The following is a 22296-nucleotide window of genomic DNA, read 5'->3' on the forward strand; positions in this document are numbered from 1 at the left end:
TAATTATGAATATTATTTTCATATTTTGCGAAGAGATACAAATCAGATATATTTGATGAACGTGTCGTCAGACATTAAGCCCAGCCAATTTATTATTAGGTAAGGGTATGTATAATGCACATTTGTAGTTTCTAGTCATTAGTTTGTTTAAATAACTGACACATTTCACACAATTGGTGCATGTCTTTTTTCATCTTCACAAATGGATGTACAGCAGAAACAAGCTGTGAATAGCTAGATTGGTTTTTTTCACGTCATTTCGGAAAAAAATTGTTGATAAAACCACACTTATTAATATATTTGAGTAAAGTAGCCGTTATGGGATTTGTGTTATTGTAATGACTGTGTCTCTAAACAATTTCACTTTAAACACATCTATCTGTTCCGATGCGTAAAATTGCATTATTGCACGAAAGGATACATTTTATCATTATACTATAATATATTTTATTATATAGCTAATAAATAGTATATAATAAAAACCTACTAAAAGTCTAAAGAATTTCAGAGTTCAACATCTTGGCGTTTTATTGAACGCTGAGTTTGTATTACGTATATGAGTATGTTCGAAACATTCCGAATACGGGCGTTCAATATCGAACGCCCCGTTGTAAACAAAAAAATGTCGTCTGGTGAACCTCTCAAAGGCACAATTTATGATAGGTAGTGGCAGCTAGGTAAAATGTGTTTATTTCACACAAAATTGAGATTATTAATTAATAATTTAGTACGTATTAGCCTCAATAAAACCTCAATAAGCAAATCATAACGCTTGGTAGGGTCACTGGAATGATGTGTTATTGAACACTTACAGGACAGACGATACTGAAAATTCTTATTAATTTGAGTTATTTGATTGAAATAATTAAAATAAATCAATGGGAGATGTTTTAGCTATATAATAAAGGAGTTATTGAACTTATATTGGTGAAAATTGGCACTCGTTGGCTGTACAAATGCAAAATGCAAGCTCGTACATTTGTACAGCCAACTCGTGCCAATATTCACCAATATAAGTTCAATAACCCTATAATATAATATATTATATCATATCGTATCACATTATTTTATATTATATTATATTCTGTTATAACTTAAATATTAGTTCCTATATATACATGTATCTATACTATAAAAAGTCTAGCATTTCTAATGTTTTTATGAGCGGTCATAAAAAAATCGATGTTTGACCGCAGAGTGATATTGGACCTGTGGACGAGATATTGAACCGCATACGACACACTGTGGGTGGGATCAGCTAAATCTTGTTTGTATTCGTTGGTATGGAAGCCAGCAAAATATACATGTATAACAAAAAAAAAATAAATTAAAAAAGGTTTAACAAAACATTTATTGATTGGGATCTCGGGCAAAATGCGTTTTGTTGACCCCACTAACCAAACTGTTTGCCTGTTTGGCAAACAGTTTGGTTCTTGGTTCCGACAAAACGCATGTTGCCCGAGATCCCAATCAATAAAAAAATCTAATATATAATATTTTATTATGATGTTTTAATTTATTATATTATTTATTTTATTTTATTTTATTTACATTGACTCAGTTTGGACAACATAGAACTGCACAAGAAAATGACAGTGATAAATCAACAAATACTTAGGTAAGGAAATTATAAGAATTCAATCATATTGAGAAGACCTAGTGTTTGTGATATGTTAATTATACAAGAGCGTTACATATACACATTAAACACGTTATATAGTAAAACTTCAGGCAAATCTCCTTCCATATTAACTTGTTATATACCCAAGTACGATTTACAACTCTCTTGCAAGATAAGGTTAGAAAACTGTTGTATTATCCCTTAAGCTATTTTCAATTATAATGCTGCTGCCCCTTCATTTGTTTTAATGACTGTTCAAATTTATATTTTGAGTTTTGAATAAGGCATTGAACAGTTTTGGAGACAGGGAACGTTCAAATTCAATGCAATCGCCAAACCTTATTTTCCTTCTGTATAACTAACCATATGAGAGTTCATATTTAATTTGCTTATTGCAGTTGATTTTTGCGAAAAATATGGTTAGAATATCAAATACGGAATTGATCTTTGATGTAGGTGGCATTAATTCTGTTAATGGTTTGTACTTAAAACTTCATGTGTCATCGTTCATTTAACTCAAAACATAAAAAAATGTATTATATACTATAGCTCGGTGACGTAGTTTGAAATTGAAACTGAGCTAGAAAGACTATACTTATTTGTGTTATACCCATTTGAAATAAAATTTGTCAACAATTTACGAGCTGAAATATAAGACATCAACGATCAAAAGTATTCCTCATTGTTAATTACCAGAATGGCAGCAGTATCTGCATTTTATTGCGTAGCAGTCTTTATACTTAAACGGTTGATTTTAGTACTTTCATAGCCACAACTGACGTTGGAAACCTTTCATTTAAATTTAATTTATTTTCTCCCACTAATGGTATTTTTTTAATTCTCTGGGTTTGGTCTATCTAAAATTACAAATTTTAAAAACGCATTTAGCAGGAACACCTGGAATTCTGTCTTTATACGAGATGCATGTACAACCCATGTTTGTGTATTTCAGAAATTCGTTTAAATTTACTAACTAAATGATACCTCTTTCATGAAATGCACTGGTTTTCCCGCATATCTGTATTCTGTATTAATGTAGAGATGTTTAGAAATGTGATAGACCTTCAATAAAGTACAGTAGGTAGGCACACTTATCTAGCACCTATTTTGAAGTTTTGAAGTTACAAGAGAGATCTATGTATAGTCGGTCCATGCTTATGTAAGTATTATACAAGTTTAAGTGTAGACCTATTATCATTCTTTCTTTGCAGGTGGTAAATGCTGTCTCGGTTTTCCTCCAAAAGCCAGTTTGAAGGAAATTTAAGTAACTATATCGATTTTATTTTCCCGTCCTTGTTGAAAACTGCTACTTTAGGGATATCTAATATGTTATGTAAATTGATGGCCAAGCCTAGACTCCGTCGGGGGCTATCCAACAGGGATAAGTGCCGAGTTGCTCACTTCTAGCTAAACACAACGTATTCATTGTATACGGTCGATTTCAATAGATAAGTACTCTTTCTCTTTGGTTGGTGTTAGACTATCCTGCAAATACTGCAACAGATCAATTTGATACTTTTTTTTTTTTTTTTACAAGAGATTGTCTGATTTAGAACCAAAGTCCTCTTTAAAATTTTATCTTTTAAGAATTAAAAGTTTTTATTTTATATGTATTGACATTAAAACAAAAACAGTTCAGAGCAGCACACACACAAACACACACATATTATATATATACTTCTGATGAAATTCAATAACACAATGATTGTGACATAAATTAAACTCGTATTTATTTTCTTAAGTACAAAAATGAAAGTTCCAAAATTCAACAATTAAAAACACAGTCAAGTAGACAGTCGGTTATCCATCGCAGACAGCATTTTAATGGTAAGTGATTATATTTTTTAAAAGGATTAAGTACGTCATTGGCGTAGGTGCATGCCGCATTAAATTATTGAAATTTTATATGTTGACTTGCACTATAAAACAAGCTTGATTTCAGTGACATTTGTACTTTTTCCAATCTGCATTATAATTGGTAAGCATATTTTAAATCTTAAATTTGTAATTTTGGAAAAAAAAATATATTTATTGTTTGTTTGTTTAAAAAAAAATGAAACGCAATGTTGTAATTATCTGAATAAGTATTTACTTGGTTTTCAACCCCCTCCTTTTATTGCGGTCATATTGTTCGGTTTTAATTTTAAGATGCGTTTATTGCTTCATTTTACAATATGTTAATATGCTTCAATCCAATCTTTAATGTTTTGCAACATTGTATTTGTAGTTTTTTCCCCTCTCCCAATTGCTTGGTTAAAAATATCAGTTTTGCACGTGAAATCTATAATATATCTATTTCTTTTATATGAAGAATTAACTCTACCTAGAAAACCGAATGTAGCCTCAAACTAACGTATTTTGTATTAATGAATCAAAATCTGCATTATGATTCTTTAAAGAAAGAGTAATGCATATTTTATTGATGAATAGAAAATATTTCAGAAAGACAGTAATTAAAAAGAAAAAAGGAATAGACAAATTTAATCCAAAACAAAAATTAATTGATTAATTAAAATTAAAAAAAGATATTTTAGACAAATCTTAAAGATTAAGTATGCTATAAATAATTGTAGCTACTTTACACAAAGGCCTAGTGATAAAATCTTCATCATAAGAACTGCTTTGCATTTATTAACTTTTTCTTCATTTTTTGTACGTTGTTGTGTTATGTTAATCTTTGTTGACTAAACCCTTGAAAGAAGACTGACCGGGTCAACTATTTCCGACCAGAACCATAAATCACAGGGTGAAATTCTGATATAAGTGCATTCCTCGTGATAAGTATTAATCTAAGTGGACAATCTACCGAAAACAAGACGAAAATGTGTTAATTTACATGAGTCAGGCCATAAATTCTCATAGACATTTTTGCAGAAAAAATAGAATTATCAATAAGTAATTAAATGTATGATTTTGATTATTCTTTTGAACATAAATTGTAAATATAGTTTTCATTTTTTTAAACATTTTTTTTAAAGTTACCTACAGGTTTTTCAAACAAAACAGATCTATTAAATAAAATCTTATTTCAGTATTATTCTCAATACAACTTTAAGTAGTGCAAATTGTTCATTAGTATATTGGTACAAAAAAATGATAAAATAACAAAATGTATGTTAGAATTATGCAAATTATGAAAATACAGAACTATACATGTGTATGAATTCAAATCAGCGGTCTTTGAGGTGAACTTCCTCCCTCCGGTAAACTCAATCTGACCCTTGAAAGATTCTACAGCGATATAAATATTTTGTGAATGAAAAAGCTTGCATTCTTTCGTGGTTCTCAGGAAATTATATGCGAGCTGACCTTTCTGAAATGTGCGCGTGAGGTCATTCTGGTCCACAAGTCATTGACCTTCCTCTTATCGCTTTTAAAATAACTTATACAAAAAGTTCACATTGGAACTTCAGAAGTGGTTATATTTTGGTCACACAAATATGCGTTGCTTATTTCTAAAGGGATTTAACAAATTCACCACAAGTTTTTATTTGTTATCAAACGAGTTAAGGTGGTTTACCACGAAGAGGATGTTACCTTTAGCATTCTCAGCAGGGGTTCTTTTTTGTGAAAATGGAGAACTCCATTCATAAAAAAAAAATACGTGCCCGAGAACCTGAGAGTGTAGGCGAGAATATGGTTCACTTGTAGTGCTAAAAAAACTTAGCAGAATCCCAAGGTAGATGAATGAGAAAGAATGCTCAGCTTACAATGTTGAGTAAATTTGTCTAACAACGCCATAATCTTAACCATATTTGCAGATGAGGCATTTCTTGAATTCTTTCTTAATCTTTTCCGGAAAGTTTATCTCATGTATCGTTTGAGTAGAAATCCAACCTTATGTGTAAAATAGGAATTGCATCATACTAAAAATTATATTTTTTTTAACTGACTTGAATATCACCATTCCTTGAATTAATGTTAGAATTAATCAAAATGAAATTGAATCCCTTAACAGCCTTTTTGAATAATCACCACTTTCTTTACCTGACCACAATATATGCACGAAGCCTTGCAGTGAAGTTAAATGACATTAGCTAATGCATTATGATATTTTTAAAACCGCATCTTTCTGTTTCATTCAAGTGCGTTTAATACTTACGTTTTCTAACGCGGAAGAAATAAATAATGATTAAAATTTCAGATTAAATTTCAAAGGCTGGAAGAAGAATAAAAAAAAGAGCAATTTAGATTTATTATCAGTAAAATCTTGAAGTAGGTGGTTAAAAACTCCAGTATAACAAACCACCGAACGAAGGCAATTACATCAATGTTCCATACATGCAAAATACATTCAATAATTAATAAGCTATTAGGTTTTATTTCCGGTAATGTGAGCCGAGAAAAGATCGAAAGCGAACTCCCCAAGAAGTTGTTTGCTGCACACTGTGAATGTTTGGATGATACACTGACATTTATCTTGCAAAAACCACACAGTTGCAAGCACTGGCTCTTACCATTGTCGTATATTAATAAATAGAAAGTTGTTGTCATGTACATTGATCCAAAGTCAACTAAGGATCAATTATTACATGATAAAACTTTCCTTAATAAGTATATGCCATGTAACTTTTTCATTTGCATCTTGCTTTACCAATTCTATTGCATTCATATTCCTATCTGGATAAACGTTATATCTGTCAGGGATATAAGCATTCCTAAATGTGATAGTCCAAGTCAGCAGAAAACATATATTGATTGAACACAAAAGAAGAAACTTATTTACTTTTTAATTAGCCTTTCTTCCTGATCATGGGTTAGATATATATATACTCATACTTTTTTAAATAAAAAAGAAGAAAAAAGAATTATTGACATCATATCACTCGTGCATGCCCCCCCCCCCATTCTCTTTTCCTCTTTGCCCCTAAAATAAAAAAAAAAAAACATCGATTTTCACTCTACGAGTAGTTATTCTTCGATGGATTTCATGTAGTAGTTAACATGAAACAAGAGTATCAAATAACAGACAAATCTTTTACTGACATCATAATGAAAGAGGTTATGTCTATATATTCTAATCAAAAAAATCTAGAAAAGTCACTTTGTGTGCAAGGTCTCAATGACTAAATCTCACATATCTTAGACAACCAATTTGAAAATGACTTTTTTTTTCTTTTTTTAATTTAAAAAAAAATGATAAGATATCTATGAAGATGGACGAACAAGGCGAACGAAATGCCTATAGTGCTACAAACATGAAGGTGAAAAGTTAAATCTCAATTTTAACAAAATTTTCTTTGATATTCCATCTAACATTATAATATACTTTATGTTAAACCTCCAAAATTTGCCAAAATCCCACAAACATTGAAATTATTTGCCTTTGAAATAGCACACATACACTAGAGACGCTATTTTCTCATACTATAATACAATTTTTCAATATGAGTGGGTCTTCGATCCATTTTTTTTTTTTTTTTTTTTTTTTTTTTTTTTGTTGAAAGTTTATCCTCAAAGCTAATTGGCGTAAAAATATAATTTTTTGTTTGGTTAAGAAATAAATGGAGCAAAAACCCACTATACCTTAAGGGAGCCGACTGGGGTTTTATTGTGTGAAAACTACTATAGAGAAACTCTTTAATTTATATCATACGTACCTTACATTGACTTCAGTATATATGCCAAGTTTAGTGAAAATCTACCGTCTGGTTATTTTTAGGGACCATCTCAAAATACAGATACATTTACTATAGGATAACATAGGAAAATACCATTTTTTTTACACTTCGGAGCAAATTATACAAATGCTACTATAGACTTTTTGCTCAAATTATATTATTTGATGGGTAATACTGTATTGTACATTTTATGCAAGAAACACAAAAATCTACGGTCTGGTTTCCAGAGGGGACATCTCAAAATGTCAAAATTCATGATATTTTCCTGTTTTTATGGAATACAACAAAACATGACAGATACCACAGATTTACATAAAAAATAATATAAATGATTGCGAGATTCTCAATTTCCTATGTTTAAAATTTCAAGAGCATTTATTCTATACTTTTTATTTTTTGACATAATTAATGACCCCTCTTTAAGAACCTCGGTTATTCATAACGTCAAAAACTCACTATTACGACGTCTATCTACCCATCATTAGAAAAATCGTTTAAAAAATCAGTTATTTATAAACGTAATTAAATTTTTAACCTGAGATTTCCTAAATTTGTTAATTTTTATAAATTATGTAAAAATAGTTGCTCTAAAAGAGTAAATACGCTTTATTTTACTATGCTGCGCGAAGTATTGCGCAATGAAAACCCCAGTCGGCCCCCTTAAAAATACACTTTTGTGACACAACATTCGCATCTTTCCGAGAATTTTTTTAAGTCCATTTAGTCAAGGGTCATATGACAATCATGATTTAAATGCCACTGTTAATCAGATGTGTAGCATAGTGGTTAGCGCATTAGTCTCAAAGGAAAATAATACTTGAGATTTTTATTGTTAGGGTTCGAACCCAACGAATACCACATTTTTAAAAACAGAATACTATTTGCTGAGAAATATTTTTTCTCATAAAATTTTGTTTATCAAAATTTCATAAATTTCAATAACGAGATCTTTAGTCTAAATACATATACTAAATTACCAAATTGAATATAATTTTTACATTTTTGAAGCTATAGGCATTCTGCATGCCTTGTTCACCCATCTCCTTTCAGCAAAATTAATTATGCTTTATTTATTTTTAAAAACGCTTTACTCTTATAGACCTATTGTACATGTATGGTTTCAGACAAGCGAAAGGGTGATACACCAAGTTTTGCACCGGTATGTCTGAGACGTATGAAGTACAAACATTTTAAAATTGACATTTGTTAAATATTTCAAATAACAAAAGCCACTTAGTACCTCTCTGTCTTGCCATTGTCTTCATGTATCATTATTTAAAAAAAATAGCTGTAAATCTCGCCATTTCATAATCCAGATGAAAATAGATGCATCATTTATAAGCCTTATTATTATAAAATTACATGAAAATATTATTTTTATCTTTCCCAGGGTAAAATGAAAACAAATACATGTAATTTGTATGAGAAAAAGAGTAAGTTCAGAATTCACGTTACGTTGGTGCATGTGAAGTGTTTATAAACTTGTACATAGGTACTGAAACCACACTTCACAATTTTCTTTATTCTATTCTTTTACCATCTTAAAGTTTAACTATAATAATCCCAAAAATAAAGTCAACTTAGAGCCATTTATATCAAATTATCTTGTAAGTATAACCAATTGTAAGAAGATACAACGAAGAGTGGTTCATCTCCTTAATGAAGGCAGCATGTTGTTCTTAATGCAGGAGGTGTGTATAGAATTCACCCCTCTAAGTGGCCGATCGTGAGGGGGTTACGTATGATAGGTATATAAATAAAACACTTCTACACGAGGGAGGACTTTTAAAGATTTTATTCTTGTCCATAGTTTTCTACACATGACTACTAGAAAAGATTTTACCACAAACTCAGACGGTGGAATGGGGAAAACATGGTTTTTAAGTCATCTATGTTTATTTTTTTTATCTATTTGAAAATTGCACATTATTATTAGAAATATTACGTATACTCGTAAGAGCGTTAACACATAATAAATTGCAGTTACATAGTCTTTTTTCAAAGAGACAGCATTAACAGATAAGTTTTTTACCTTGCAAAGTTTTAAGAATATTTTGGCAATTAACAATTCACCTTTCACCACTCCACCGACATTTGCCATCCATCCTAAAACATCAAACATTGTCTAATGGAATAATGTCGAATGCAATCGGGGGGAAGTTGCATTCATTTCAAATACTGAGGTAGACATTAAAATTTTTTAAAAATTACAGTCCAATCCACAAGTGGAATAATGGTCAAATTCACTAAAGAAAAATATCTGTACTGTAATTTTGTGTGTGACACTTTTTTGTATAAGATTTTTCACGACCAAATAAAATGATACTCTCATTTAAACACATCATTTCAATCTCAATTATGCTCAAAGGAGCACCAAATGAAATATTTCATTGCAATTAATGATACTGTAAATTTAATTAAAATTGGTAAAGTTGTCTAACTTTATAATAAATTGACCAGGTTTAAATAGAAAATACATCGAGTTTGTGGAAAATCTAACTTCACAAGACCCATTGTCACTGGGATGAACACAGAGAAACAAAACAACATATCAACCAAGAGCAATCCATTAACAGAAAAAATCATAAGAAAACAACAAAACGTTTGACGTTCTAAAGACTGACTATTAAAACATAAACTTGACCAATAATTAATAAGTGTAAAACGTATTCAATGGTGCCTGAAATTATTTATAAATCTAAAATGCATCACAAGTCTTAATATCTTATCTCAAAAATAGTGAAGCACTTGTATGATTTGGTCTGATTATTAAATCTACTCAATATCTTTGTTATATAAGTAAATTATTCACCGATCTGTAGATATATTGAAGAACACTTTGGAATTTTTCTTTTTCTTAGGGTATTGCATATTAATGAAATCTTTGGTAGTTTAAACATCATGGCAATAACAGATCTTTTAAACAATAAAACAACATCGAGTGATAATAATTAACAAGTGAAGGTTCATTTTCAAATTTAATTCTGAAGATATTGAAGACCATATGAATTTATATTTAGTAAATCATATTTCTGTAAAGATGATTTGATTTGTTCTGCAATACAATCTATTTAAAAATATTTTGGAACGTCTGTCCTAAAGAAAAATAAACTGTATACGTTCGTTGTGATGTAAATATGTCCAGCTTTGAAGTACCTTTTCGTTGTCCCTAATTCATACTGTAAACTTTACCTCACAATTTAACTGTTAGAAAAGGCTAAAATCTTTATATTTCAATCAATTTTTTAATAAAAATCATTGAAACAATTAATTATATATATGATTTGGCAAGAATACTTTTGCAAAATTTATCAAGTCTACATCTATATATTTTCATGCCAGTTGAAGATCACTTCGATACTTGATTTTGTATATCCATGAGTATTTTTGTTTAACAAAGGAAAAAATATCATATTACAAAAGTAATTAAACGAACATCAAAGTAAATTACTCATTAAAAAGTAACGATACGAACACCCAAGTAAATTACCCATGAAAGAGTATTTGTGTGCTCTTAAGTTAAAAATAAAATTCAGGACGCTTAAAATATACAATCATTATAAAACAAATAAGTATTTAACTAGAGGGTATAAACAATAAATGTTCAACTAAAACTTCAGAGAACACGGAAGAGTACAAGCTAATATAAAAGTATGGAAAAAAGATTTAAAAAGAAGTATTTCGCACCAAATTAAAAAAAAGATGATGTACCCCGCCAATGGTTGAAATTGTATCTCCTTGAAATTTTCCGTCTCCAATACCAACTGTTTAATCATTGAGTAAATACTTAAAGTGAAAATATGTGATTTTTTTTTTATTTAAAAGGTTTTTTTTAAATGATACTTTTTAAAATTCAATTTTAAGAAGCAAATGGTGAAATTTATAATAATCAAAACAAAAAGTTGATATATTGTAACACAACAGGATATGTTTGTAATTGTATGTCATCGACTTCATATTTATAGGTAGATAAGACAATAAATAAACAAAATTTTAATTTTGTATTGTCTTCAATATTTCATTATGATTTTATGAAAAAATCAATCATATATATTCTTAAAGTACACACAATTTTCTTTAAAAAATCAATGATTAAACAGGGTAAAGCTGCCATTTAATGTGTTATTTTGTATACCGACTTTATCTTTTAATTATTTGTATTTCTTATTTCTCTCAGCATTGTTTAAGAAAATATAACATATAAAATATCTATTATATTGTAACTCTTCTGTTTTCCTTTTGTCTTAGCGCCCATGATATTAAAAAAAATCTTTAGAAATAAAATAAAACTTAAAACACAAAGAACACACGGTTTAAAAATACTAGAAACCCTCATTTGAGGTAGATATGGTTGCTATATAGTCTTACATCATGTGAAACACACAAGTAATATAAAGCTCAACATCATAATTGAAACGGCACAATGAAAAGTAACGTGACAGTTTAGCCACGTTTTGAAAAACGGTAACAATACAGAAATCGTATCTACGTCATAAATTGTATCTCAGCACTATTTCTTTTCAATGTTACAACCAAAGCTTTGGTACACAGTAAAGGGTGTATCATCCGTTGCAGACATCTGCTGATAATTTTAAATCATAAATAGACTTTAGAAAATATCTTAGCAGGAGAAAAAATGCAAGGGATATTCCAGAAGTCCAGACATTCCAGTTAGCTTGGAACAAAATAGTAACCGAGTAAGCGGCAGTAAGTCCACAATAGTAGAAATTGTTTGTCACAGAAACGCAATCTATAAATCAAACGAATCTGACTTACAGATGTTCCATTCTGCTGTTATTTTTTACGATAAACACAAATGAACAACACTTTCACAGACCTCCTAATCCGGAATTGTGTCCCTCACCGAGCCCGACATTATTACCGCTACTTCCGTTTCGGACTAGTGGTTTTTCGGGAGTTCGAATAGGACAATCAGCGATGAGGTGTTCAGTAGATTTACAGTTATGACATCTCTTTGGTAACGGTCCATGGGGGCATTTGGCAGCAATATGATTTCCAAAGTCACCACAGTTGTAGCACCTACTATATACAATTTTAATTTAAATCCATGAATTCTTTCTATTTCTTATAACAAAACATTATTTATTTATTTATTTATATAAAATTTAGATAGCAATTAGCAAGCATATATGCTTATACATGTATCGCTCCCTTATAATTTAAATTCACAATATGCTAGAATGGTGTGTTGAAACTGATTTACTTATGGCTCATACATAACACATTTTACTTTACAAGTATTTAGAGATTTTTTTTAAGGAAATGTGATGGGACCTTATTTTTCTAAACTTTTTCCTGGACAGTGGCCGACGTGAACTCCCTCTACATTCTGTTCCCGAAGGTCCACATACAAAGGTAGCCTCCACACCTTTATCTGAAGGTTTACTTTCAAATTCTACTTCTTCTCCATCATCTAGACTTCTAAAACCAGCTTTGTGAACTACTGACTAGAAGAGAAAACGTATTTTTTAAACAATTTCATTTCATATGTCATAATACAAGTAAATGAAAAGGAGAAACAGGACTACATATAAGAGATGAAATTTACATTATTATTTATATATGAAAAAAGGAAAAATGGGAACATTATGTGCACATTGTACTGTTAAAATATTGTGCACCTTTCAAAGCAATTGATTTCAATTGAATTCTTGATTGCTTAAATTCTAAAAGACAAAAAAAAATGTTGAAATTGTTTTATTATCGTGAAGATATTTGATGCTAAATTAATTCTAAATTATGAACATTAACTTTAAACTTATCACACAGAACCAATAATTCTTATTGGTATTAGCTTGAAATTATAAAACAAGAAACGAATACATTAAATTTTCTACGTTTCATAGTACTTTTATGAAAATGTATTTTTTTATTCATTATTTACATTTAATTTTTTTTTCTTCCAATATAGCTTGTCTCCAACAAGAGCAGAAAATGCTGAGGAAAAAAAACCCTGACAAGCAAAATCAATAGTATACAGAATGCCAGGTTGTATATATTCTCTATACGCCCTTCTCTCCTGACTATTTGCATTACATTAGAATGGAAAAAACCCTGGCAATCAGTGGGGACAGAGAAGTCTTGTATGTATTGATTAAGCAGTAAAACGATGTTAGTGGATGCTAGACTTTGCACACGTATATCGGCTTCAATCCGTCTAGCGATTGGTAATCAAGGAATGGATTCAATGATTTTTTTAAATGCAAAGTTTATTAAAAAAAAATATAACACTATTTGACCAATGTTTGCAAATATTTCTATTTTTTTTATAGTCTGTATTCTTTCATTTATTAATTGAAATTCAAAATGTTAAATGTCAGTAATTTCAAAATTTAATCATTTCATACCTTACAAAATGTCTATTTTTTTGGCTAAAAGGTTGCACCAATATTTGCTTTCAAATTCATACATGTATTGTTAAGAAATCTTAGCCAGAAATGCTCTTAATTTTTATTCCTGAAAGCAAGAAAAAATGTGATTTCTTAATTTTTTAAAATTTAATTTTTAATACAAAATTAATCAAGCATTTTATGAAAAAATTGTACAGATCATTAACATTTAAATTCATCCTTCCTTACACAACATTTCAATATCAATACCCTTATGAAAGGCACATATATTCAACAAGGATTCTCTCATATGATTTTATAAAATATACATACATGTACAAAAATATTTGAAATTTGAAAAAAGAGAGAAATATAATTTATATAATTTTTCCGCTATAACTTTGATTTGGTGCCTTCTTCTCCAAACAATTTAAATGTAAATGCCAGTGTTTAAAATATGCATGAAAATGTTACAAAACTTAGTTTTATATTTCTAAGATTATATGAAACATTGCTGATTTACTTATGTATGTCTTCAATGAAATAGGAAATATCAAAAATATTCTTTCATTCATATCATGAGTCATTGTACCAAAAATCATTAATTTAAATATTCATTTAAGGAATGAATTTAATAGCTACACAAGATATACTGTATAAACCTGGGTTGGGACAGTCTACGCTTTATAAACCCCGATGCAGTTTTTAAAAAAGCGTAAACTATTTTAACCCAGTTTATACCAGTATAACTTGGGTTGCTATTAAATACATTCCTTATAATTTAATTTTCTATTATTGAGTGCAGAAAATAAGACAATTTATCCTTCAAAAGAGCCTTCAAAATGTACTTAATTAAAATGTAACGTCAAGCGGATTGATACGTATTTTACGTAAGCAATTGTGACGTAGGCCGAACAGGTTATACGATATAAACTAATCATTTTTAATCCAATCAAATATAGCGAATCAACCAAAATTAAATTATTTCACTTTAAAGCACTTTATTTACACTAACAAAATTTATATCATTTTTATTTCTTGCAAACAAACAAAGGCATGATCAGTTAAAATGCCTGCCTTTAAAGATTTTAGATTTCCTGCACATTACATGAACAATTACTAAGTATCTTTTCACAACTATAAAATATGAAGATAACAACAGTAATCAAGCCCAGAAGTCCACAGAAACAATACAAATTTGGAGGGGAGGAGGGGGTTTAATATAAATTAATCTATAATGTATATATAGTTGTATCAATTAAGAGTACAGATATATCTTAAATCAAGACAACCTATGTCTACATATGAAACTCAAAATACCACCAATGTACTAAATGGAAGAATTGCTCTTCATTATATGTTGTATTCTGTCTGTTATCCTATCTGTAATTATACATGTTATATGTTTATGTCCACTGGGCCCTGATTTGGTAATAAATCCTATACTATTCTATTCTATATTTATCTTAAAATTTAAGGGTACCAATCTAACCTTAATTTTTTCGTTTCAATTTTCAGAAAAAAATTAAATATACGACTATATGAAAATTTCTAGGGTTAAAACATAAATTAAGAAATCAGAAAAATTATTTATTAAGGTGCCCAATTTTTGCAAAAGGTACCACTTCTTCCAAAGTGTTTAAACTTGAGTAGTTCACCCCAAATGAGACATTTGGAACCCTTCAAATGTTTACATTTCATATACATAAATATTAAGAATATAATAGCAAGAAATTTTTGAATTTCGATATTCTTGAAAGCTTTCATGGGATTTAAGAATAAACATTTTTACAGAAAATAAGACTTTTTGTTAAATGTCTGCATACAATTTGTCCATGACCTCAACTTATTTATGTTGGCCATAAAAATAAGTTGTCCACTTTTTTATCCAAAAAAAACAAAACATTTTTCTTAACAGATGAAATCTAGAAAACCTTTGTTTTGTTTTTTTTTAAATATCTATATTCTATTTGTAGATTATACTGAACATATGCCGTTCCTAACAAAGTTATGATACAGAAAAAAGAAGAAAATAGAACAGGTAAAGATGTTTGTACAGCTTTTCTTATCATATAGTCAACATAATCAGCATATATTCATACCATAATCACTTCGCACAAGTTCTCATTAACATTGTACGAATGTAACATCAGATCACAACATTTAAGGTCTGTGACCAGGTGAAAGGTTAACGTTGTTTATGACTGGACAAGAGACGGCTAGACAACATATTACAGTTAAACTAATCCTGAGTACCGCCAGGCAAGCAGAATACAATACTGGATCAATAAATCATACAAGGAAAATTGTACTTGCTACATGTACAAGTGATCATGTTGAATTTTTTCTTCTCTTTGGTTCCTTTTTCCAATGTTATAAACCGATCAATTTCAATGCTAAAGTGTTTTTATAAATAACAAACTAAAAAAGCAACATAAGTCATGACAGAGGTTATGGTATAGCTTGTCTACAAGTTGAAGGTTTAAATCAATCAAATTTGTACAAAAATGTGATTAACTTTTAAAATACATCAGATGAATTTCTAAAGAATACAGTACACTCAAAGAAATTTCCCTGGTTTATCATATATCTATGCAATTAAAAAAAACCAAGAGAAATGTGTCATCTTTTTATTAATTTAAATGATCTTAATTACAATAAAAAATGTATAAAAGTAAAGCTATAGCTATGTTTAATTTCACGACATCATGTCATATTCATTTTTCGCTCTGCAATCGTTTCAGGAGAAAAGGAACAATTTCTTTGAACCATATTTAATAAATGGTTACACTACATTAACTTTCTATAAAACAAAATACAGATATTTGGATTTTAAATGAAACATAGATGAATTAAACAATATGAAGTAAGAAGGAAAAAACACGTTCTAAACGTTCCTGATAAAAGAAATCTATTTTTTTTTAAGGCAAGAACAGAACGATTGAAAAATGATGAAGTTTGTGAAAAAAAATTTTGTTAGGAATAATGTTCGTATTTTTTTTAATTTTCAAAAATAGAATTTCGATGTATTTACTGTTAAGAAGAGTGTATAAAATACATCAACATTACATAGTGCATCAGATATAAATCACATGAATAATACGCAGCTGTTTATCACGGATAATTACAAAAAGTGTTCTTTTAAAAAAGAAAACTAAAAAAATAATAATAAAATGATTTGTTGACACATAATTAAATCTTGAAATAACAAGACTGTTACATTGTATACATAATTTCACCTGTGAAAAGAATTTATTTACCGAAACTTTACATATGAATCGGGTGATAATGTTATGATTAATGACATCAAAAGCAGGAATCTAACGACGTTACAGAAAAACGTTTTAATAAATAACTTCGAATTAAAACTTCAATCCTATTTACTAATTTTGTAGAAATGAACATGATGAATTTGTCATTTTTGTGTCTCTGTGTGTGTTCAATTCAGTGTAACAGTTGTGATTATTTACGATGATGTATGACGTATCATGAAATGCAGTCAAGGTTACTGTACAGCAAAGAGATATTAAAATGTACGGTTAATGATTTTAAATTACGTATTATGTACACAGGTAACGCGCAATTAAAATATTATGACAGTATACGCAGAGAAAAAATAGTTCCACGAGAGAAACGTAGTTTCTTTAAGATAAAATGATTTATAAACGGAGTTTGCAAAAATTACGTGTGGTTCTAAAACGAAGAACAAGCAAAACATCTAAATAACCAGATAAATAAATACATACTTGCTTGAATTAAATATCAAATGAGGCCAAGGGATTTTCGTACATTTAATTGATAAATGATTTATTAATTGATTAATGACATCAGAATAAATATGACGTCATTAAAATATCTTCCATCAGAAATCAAGTGCATTGAGAAATAAAATATATTTTCCGAAAATATGAATAAATGAGATAAAACCTCAAAATTCAGATATCTTATTTGGAAACAAAAATGCTAGAGACGACATTTTGAATTGGATGGTAATGGAAATAAGGATACCTACTTGATGAACAAAAACATCCTGTGCTCCGTCATCGGGGGTAACAAAGCCCCATCCTTTGGCCACATTGAACCATTTACAGCGGCCCCTCCTTCGGCCTCCACCTGAAAAGAAATTGTACTTTATGGAAGCCATTTTGTATACATAAACATTTCAAGAGATGGCTACAAAGAAACCACACACTGACAAACTTTCAATTAACTTTTCAACACTTGGAGATTCCCAAATGGGATGAATAAGAACAGAAAGGGAAAAAAGTGGCTCTCACTGGAGACATTGTAGTAAGGTTTTTAGAATTTATACAGCAGAAATAAGAAAAAATAAACATTTAACACAATATTATCTAACCACTAAAAACACACCAAGCCTATCCTACTACATAAGAAATGATTCAATGAAATATTCTCCCACCTTATGCTGCTTAATTCCTTCTGCAAATTACCAAGAAGTGCAGAAACAAATGGAATCAAACATCAGAATAATTCAAAAAATTATTAGTGCAGAACTAGAGGTTAGTGGACAATGTTAAGAATTTTTTCCCTTTGGTGCAGTATTGGTTCTATTTTAATTTCCAAATTAAATGCCTATGGTTTAGGCAGAAAATGATACGCAAACACTTTTTGCATACAACTCTGATTAATTTTTTTTTTCATTCAGAATCATTTTAAATCTGAAGTACTTTTTTAATATATTTTTGTTAAAAAAAATATACATATCAGCATGATTAACAAGGAATGAATAAGATATATAATATTACTAAATGCAAATAAAAAGGCAGTGATGTTTTAACAATATTATTTTTTTCAAAAAAAAAAAAAGCACATATACATGTCATTTTGGACTGATTGAAATGGCACAATGCTTGATGTTCTAAACAGAGCTTGCAGCTTCTTCCAGTAAATATTTCCTTTAATACAATGACCTAGGATCAAACAATTGTACATTGCTTATTTGTATATAACAAATTGCCAAAGAAACCCATCCAGCTAGTGGCACACGAAGTATATAAAAATATATATATATTAGCATAATAAGTACCCTTCCGCTTCTCCAAAGCAAACAGAGGCTGCTAATATAAGATACCATTTGTTTACACAGGAAAACAACTTAGGCCACTCTTGATTGTTAATCTCTGACTTATGAGAGATCATCTGGAGAGAATCTCAGTGCGAGAAGAACATATGACATCTAAATATTTATAATAATTGGTTACTTTAATACATTTTAATGGTCATCAGAAGGAAGAGGGGTTTGTGAAGTTTTGATTGACAGGCAGGGAATGCATACCTTGTACCAAAAAATAAAGGAGAAGAAAAAATCAAAATGCAGGTGATATTTGGGATATTCAGTGCATGTTTTTCATATGCAAGTAAATTATGTTTCTTAAAAGTGTTTTTTTTTATTTTATTTTTTATAAAACAGACATTACTGCTTTTCTAATTCCTTATTTCATATCAGTACAAATATCTTCAAAAGTGCAATAGGTAAACAAGAAGCATAACATTCTATAAATGCAAGAATTTAAAATGATAATCATTACATATTCTATTTTTGATAAATTTGAAATTTCATTATATTTTCACAACAACCATGGACATGTTTATTAAAGTATGTTGATAAATAAGAAAAATAACTAGGAAGTATCAAACAGAATTTCTGTTAAAAATTCCTACTACAATAATGAAAATTCATGAAAAATGCATGGAATACATATTTTCTACAAACTTGACAAACTATTTTTTTACGTTTAAATTGTAGTCCAAATAATACATAACATTGAAAATAATATTAAAAATTGAAATATATCAGTCATTTGCCCCCTTAATAATAATAATAATATCTTTAAAAGCATCTTGAGATTTTCCACCATTTTGTTTCTTTACTTGCCCTAGTAAATATGCTCTCCACTTGAAGTTTATGAACCCAATGCCCAGAAATAATTATTGTGTCCAGTCACACGCCTCAGGCAAACAGTGGTGTTTTTCTTTTACTCTGGCATTTGCAAATTTCTTTAGATTTGAATATGAGTAAAAGCTATCATTTTTTTTTAATCAAATCAGTTTAGAAAATTAAGGAAAAAAACTGTTGTTTGCATGATGCATGATGCATAATTGAAATTCATCCTTGCACAAGTTTAATGCTGGTTTTTATGTATAACTAGAGTAATAAATATACACCTGATGTTTCTCACTAATATTTAATTATTAAATTTCATGTTTTCACTTTAAAAATACATCCAAGCTAAGAAACTTTCCTAAATCATTATAACTGATGGATAATTTGCACTCACCCATTTGTGAAGATACCATTCTTTACAAATGAAAAGAGAGGATTAGATATTGATGAAAACTTCATTAAGATAAAGAAAACAAGGGAGGGGGTGTTTCCTACAATACCAGCCACTCCCATGAATCTGAAACTATGACATCATTTTTTTTTTTTTGCGTTGTGCACAAAGGTTTAAAGGTCATTCAGTACTCTTAAAGATAATATCAGGAGGAAAAGGTCATAATACTACATATATATTCCCAAATAAGTACCTGGTATTAGGTTTTTTCCTGATGAATACATGTTAACAGACCCTGTACACACAGACATGATATTGGTTGATTAGGATGGACCCCAAAAGCCCTAATCGCATTTGACAAGAGTCATTGTCTCTTACACCCGTAATCTTTTTTTCTTTCATTCCTCTAATTTCCATACCCGTGTGTTCACGCATGTAACTCTCGAAAATCGGAGTTAAGAAAAGTATGGTCTCATATTATTATGAAAATAATGTGAGCACTAATGAGAAGGCTAAGTCTATGGTTATATTTTTTCCGATTCAACGTAATGCAAGGTTAGTTTTTAGAAACTATTTCACCACACAGCAGAATTAATAGACATTAATTACTATTTTCACTCTTTAACACGTAATGTAATAAATTAATAATAACCTCCATTCCCTCCCATGCTTCTGCGTCATTGGATGGAAATCTGGTCCTAGTACTCGGTCCAAGAGAATCCTATAGCATTAGTAAGACACATAACACATGTTCATCCTTGTATTTGTTTTTACATATGTCTCACTTTTATGGCATTCGTCAGAATTATCTCCACTAAAATGATCCACTATTATGATTCCGTTTGATCTAGTCTGAATAACGTCCCTTTCCTGGAGTTTGCTCATGGTAAAATCCCATCTTTTTGGATCAAGGTCGATGGCAACGCACGTACTGCCTGACCACTAGTTTAGTAGGTCAGTACTGACCATATGATGCCACTATAGATGCGATACATGAATCTATAATCAATTATGTTTACAGCCTACGAATATGATTTTCATTGCTTATCCTGATGAACTCGACAATGTGGAAGTCTGTCCGATCGAAGATATCTAGCGTTTCAACCTCAAGATATTTTCTCCCTGTGACCTCAACGCTCGGCCAAGGGTCAATATACTTTAGCTGCCACACAAAAAATCGCAGCGGAAGCCTTTAGTGCGTCCGTTACTAAGATTCGGCGTGGTGCAATTGGGTCAGGTCACTCTAAATAAGCTCAAACAGTATCGTGGATGCTCAGAGTCACATGTGAAATGACATTACCTAGTTTACAAACTTTTTGCGTTCTTATCAATGAAAATTTTAAATCAACGTAAACAAAGATGACATCCAAATGATCGACAGTTCTATGGAATAACAACACATTTTCTTTCTCTACAATGCCCCCTATTAAACCACATCCGGGAGGGAAAATTCAGGTCAGATAATGAAATAGTTCAATGACATACATAGTAGTGTGTACATTCCAAATGACTTGCACTACAACACTTCACAAAACATTCCTAACTAGAAAGAAACTTATGTAACCTAGATTTAATACATAGGAGTGTTTGTAAACAAAACACCTTCGACACCACTCACACTTACTCATACAAAATCGTGCCATATATTACAAAGCTATTGTGATGGAAATGTTGAGGCTTGCAAATGCATTTTTAAAAAAAATAGCCATCCGTACAGTGTGTCCACTCATAACAGAAAAGGAATGGATTATTAAACTTAAGGCTAATGACCGTGTCAATTTTTCTATTTGTCTCTAAAATCAAAGCCACGTGGCCCTTATACAAAGACATCATAGTCAACAGTTGTGTGTTTGATATTTAGTAGCATCTGTCAGTATCCTCTGATTGTCCAGCCAGAAGAGACAAGGGTTCATGACCCCTTTACGCAGACTCCCGCCTAACTATATGTCCTCCGGAAAAAAAGACAGGTGTGTCCCACATACAGTAGCACATCCGCTATCATCTCCAAGAACCCCATTCCCCCATTTTTGTCCTTTTTATAAAAATTATTGACAAAAGACCATTAAAACTTAGCGAATAAGACTGGTCGGTCGTCGGATTCTTAATCTAAATGGAAGTGTTGAAAATTTGAGAAATGCTTATGTTAAGCAATGTTTGTGAGTAATTATCTTTAATTACCATTTCTCTGTTTTGTTTTTCTTAATTTATATAGTTTTGTTCACAAAATTACTATGACAAACATGCTTTCAGATCGCATGCACAATTACAATCCAGAAAGCTCATGAATATTCATTATCTTGTGCAATGATATTTTTTCTGCGCAGCATAACTCCGCCCTTAGGTGGAATTACGATAACATGACAACATAAGGCTTTTTACAGATATGCATGATTTAACAGCAAGGCGTG

At 30.0% G+C, this 22296-nt stretch overlaps 1 protein-coding gene across 3 annotated transcripts; it reads right to left on the bottom strand.

Moving 5' to 3' along the window:
- Nucleotides 1-11888: 11888 nt before the first annotated feature.
- On the bottom strand, nt 11889-20661 carry LOC133203853 (protein lin-28 homolog). 3 transcript variants are annotated; one of them, XM_061339654.1, is made up of 4 exons: nt 20541-20661; nt 17605-17705; nt 12538-12710; nt 11889-12285 (listed from the first exon to the last, which is right to left on the bottom strand). In XM_061339654.1, exons 1-4 carry the CDS (start codon nt 20554-20556, stop codon nt 12072-12074), a joined length of 504 nt encoding a protein of 167 aa, XP_061195638.1. In that variant the 5' UTR covers nt 20557-20661; the 3' UTR covers nt 11889-12071. The 3 variants fall into 3 exon arrangements, with proteins under 3 accessions (XP_061195638.1, XP_061195637.1, XP_061195636.1); XM_061339653.1 differs by having other exon boundaries at nt 11889-12282; nt 20142-20661; XM_061339652.1 differs by having other exon boundaries at nt 20142-20661.
- Between the last annotated feature and the right edge of the window lie 1635 nt (nt 20662-22296).

This window comes from Saccostrea echinata, unplaced genomic scaffold, assembly GCF_033153115.1.
Source record: "Saccostrea echinata isolate AGI-Se365-2 ecotype Australia unplaced genomic scaffold, CSIRO_AGI_Sech_v1 ptg000052l, whole genome shotgun sequence".
NCBI lineage: Eukaryota > Metazoa > Mollusca > Bivalvia > Ostreida > Ostreidae > Saccostrea > Saccostrea echinata.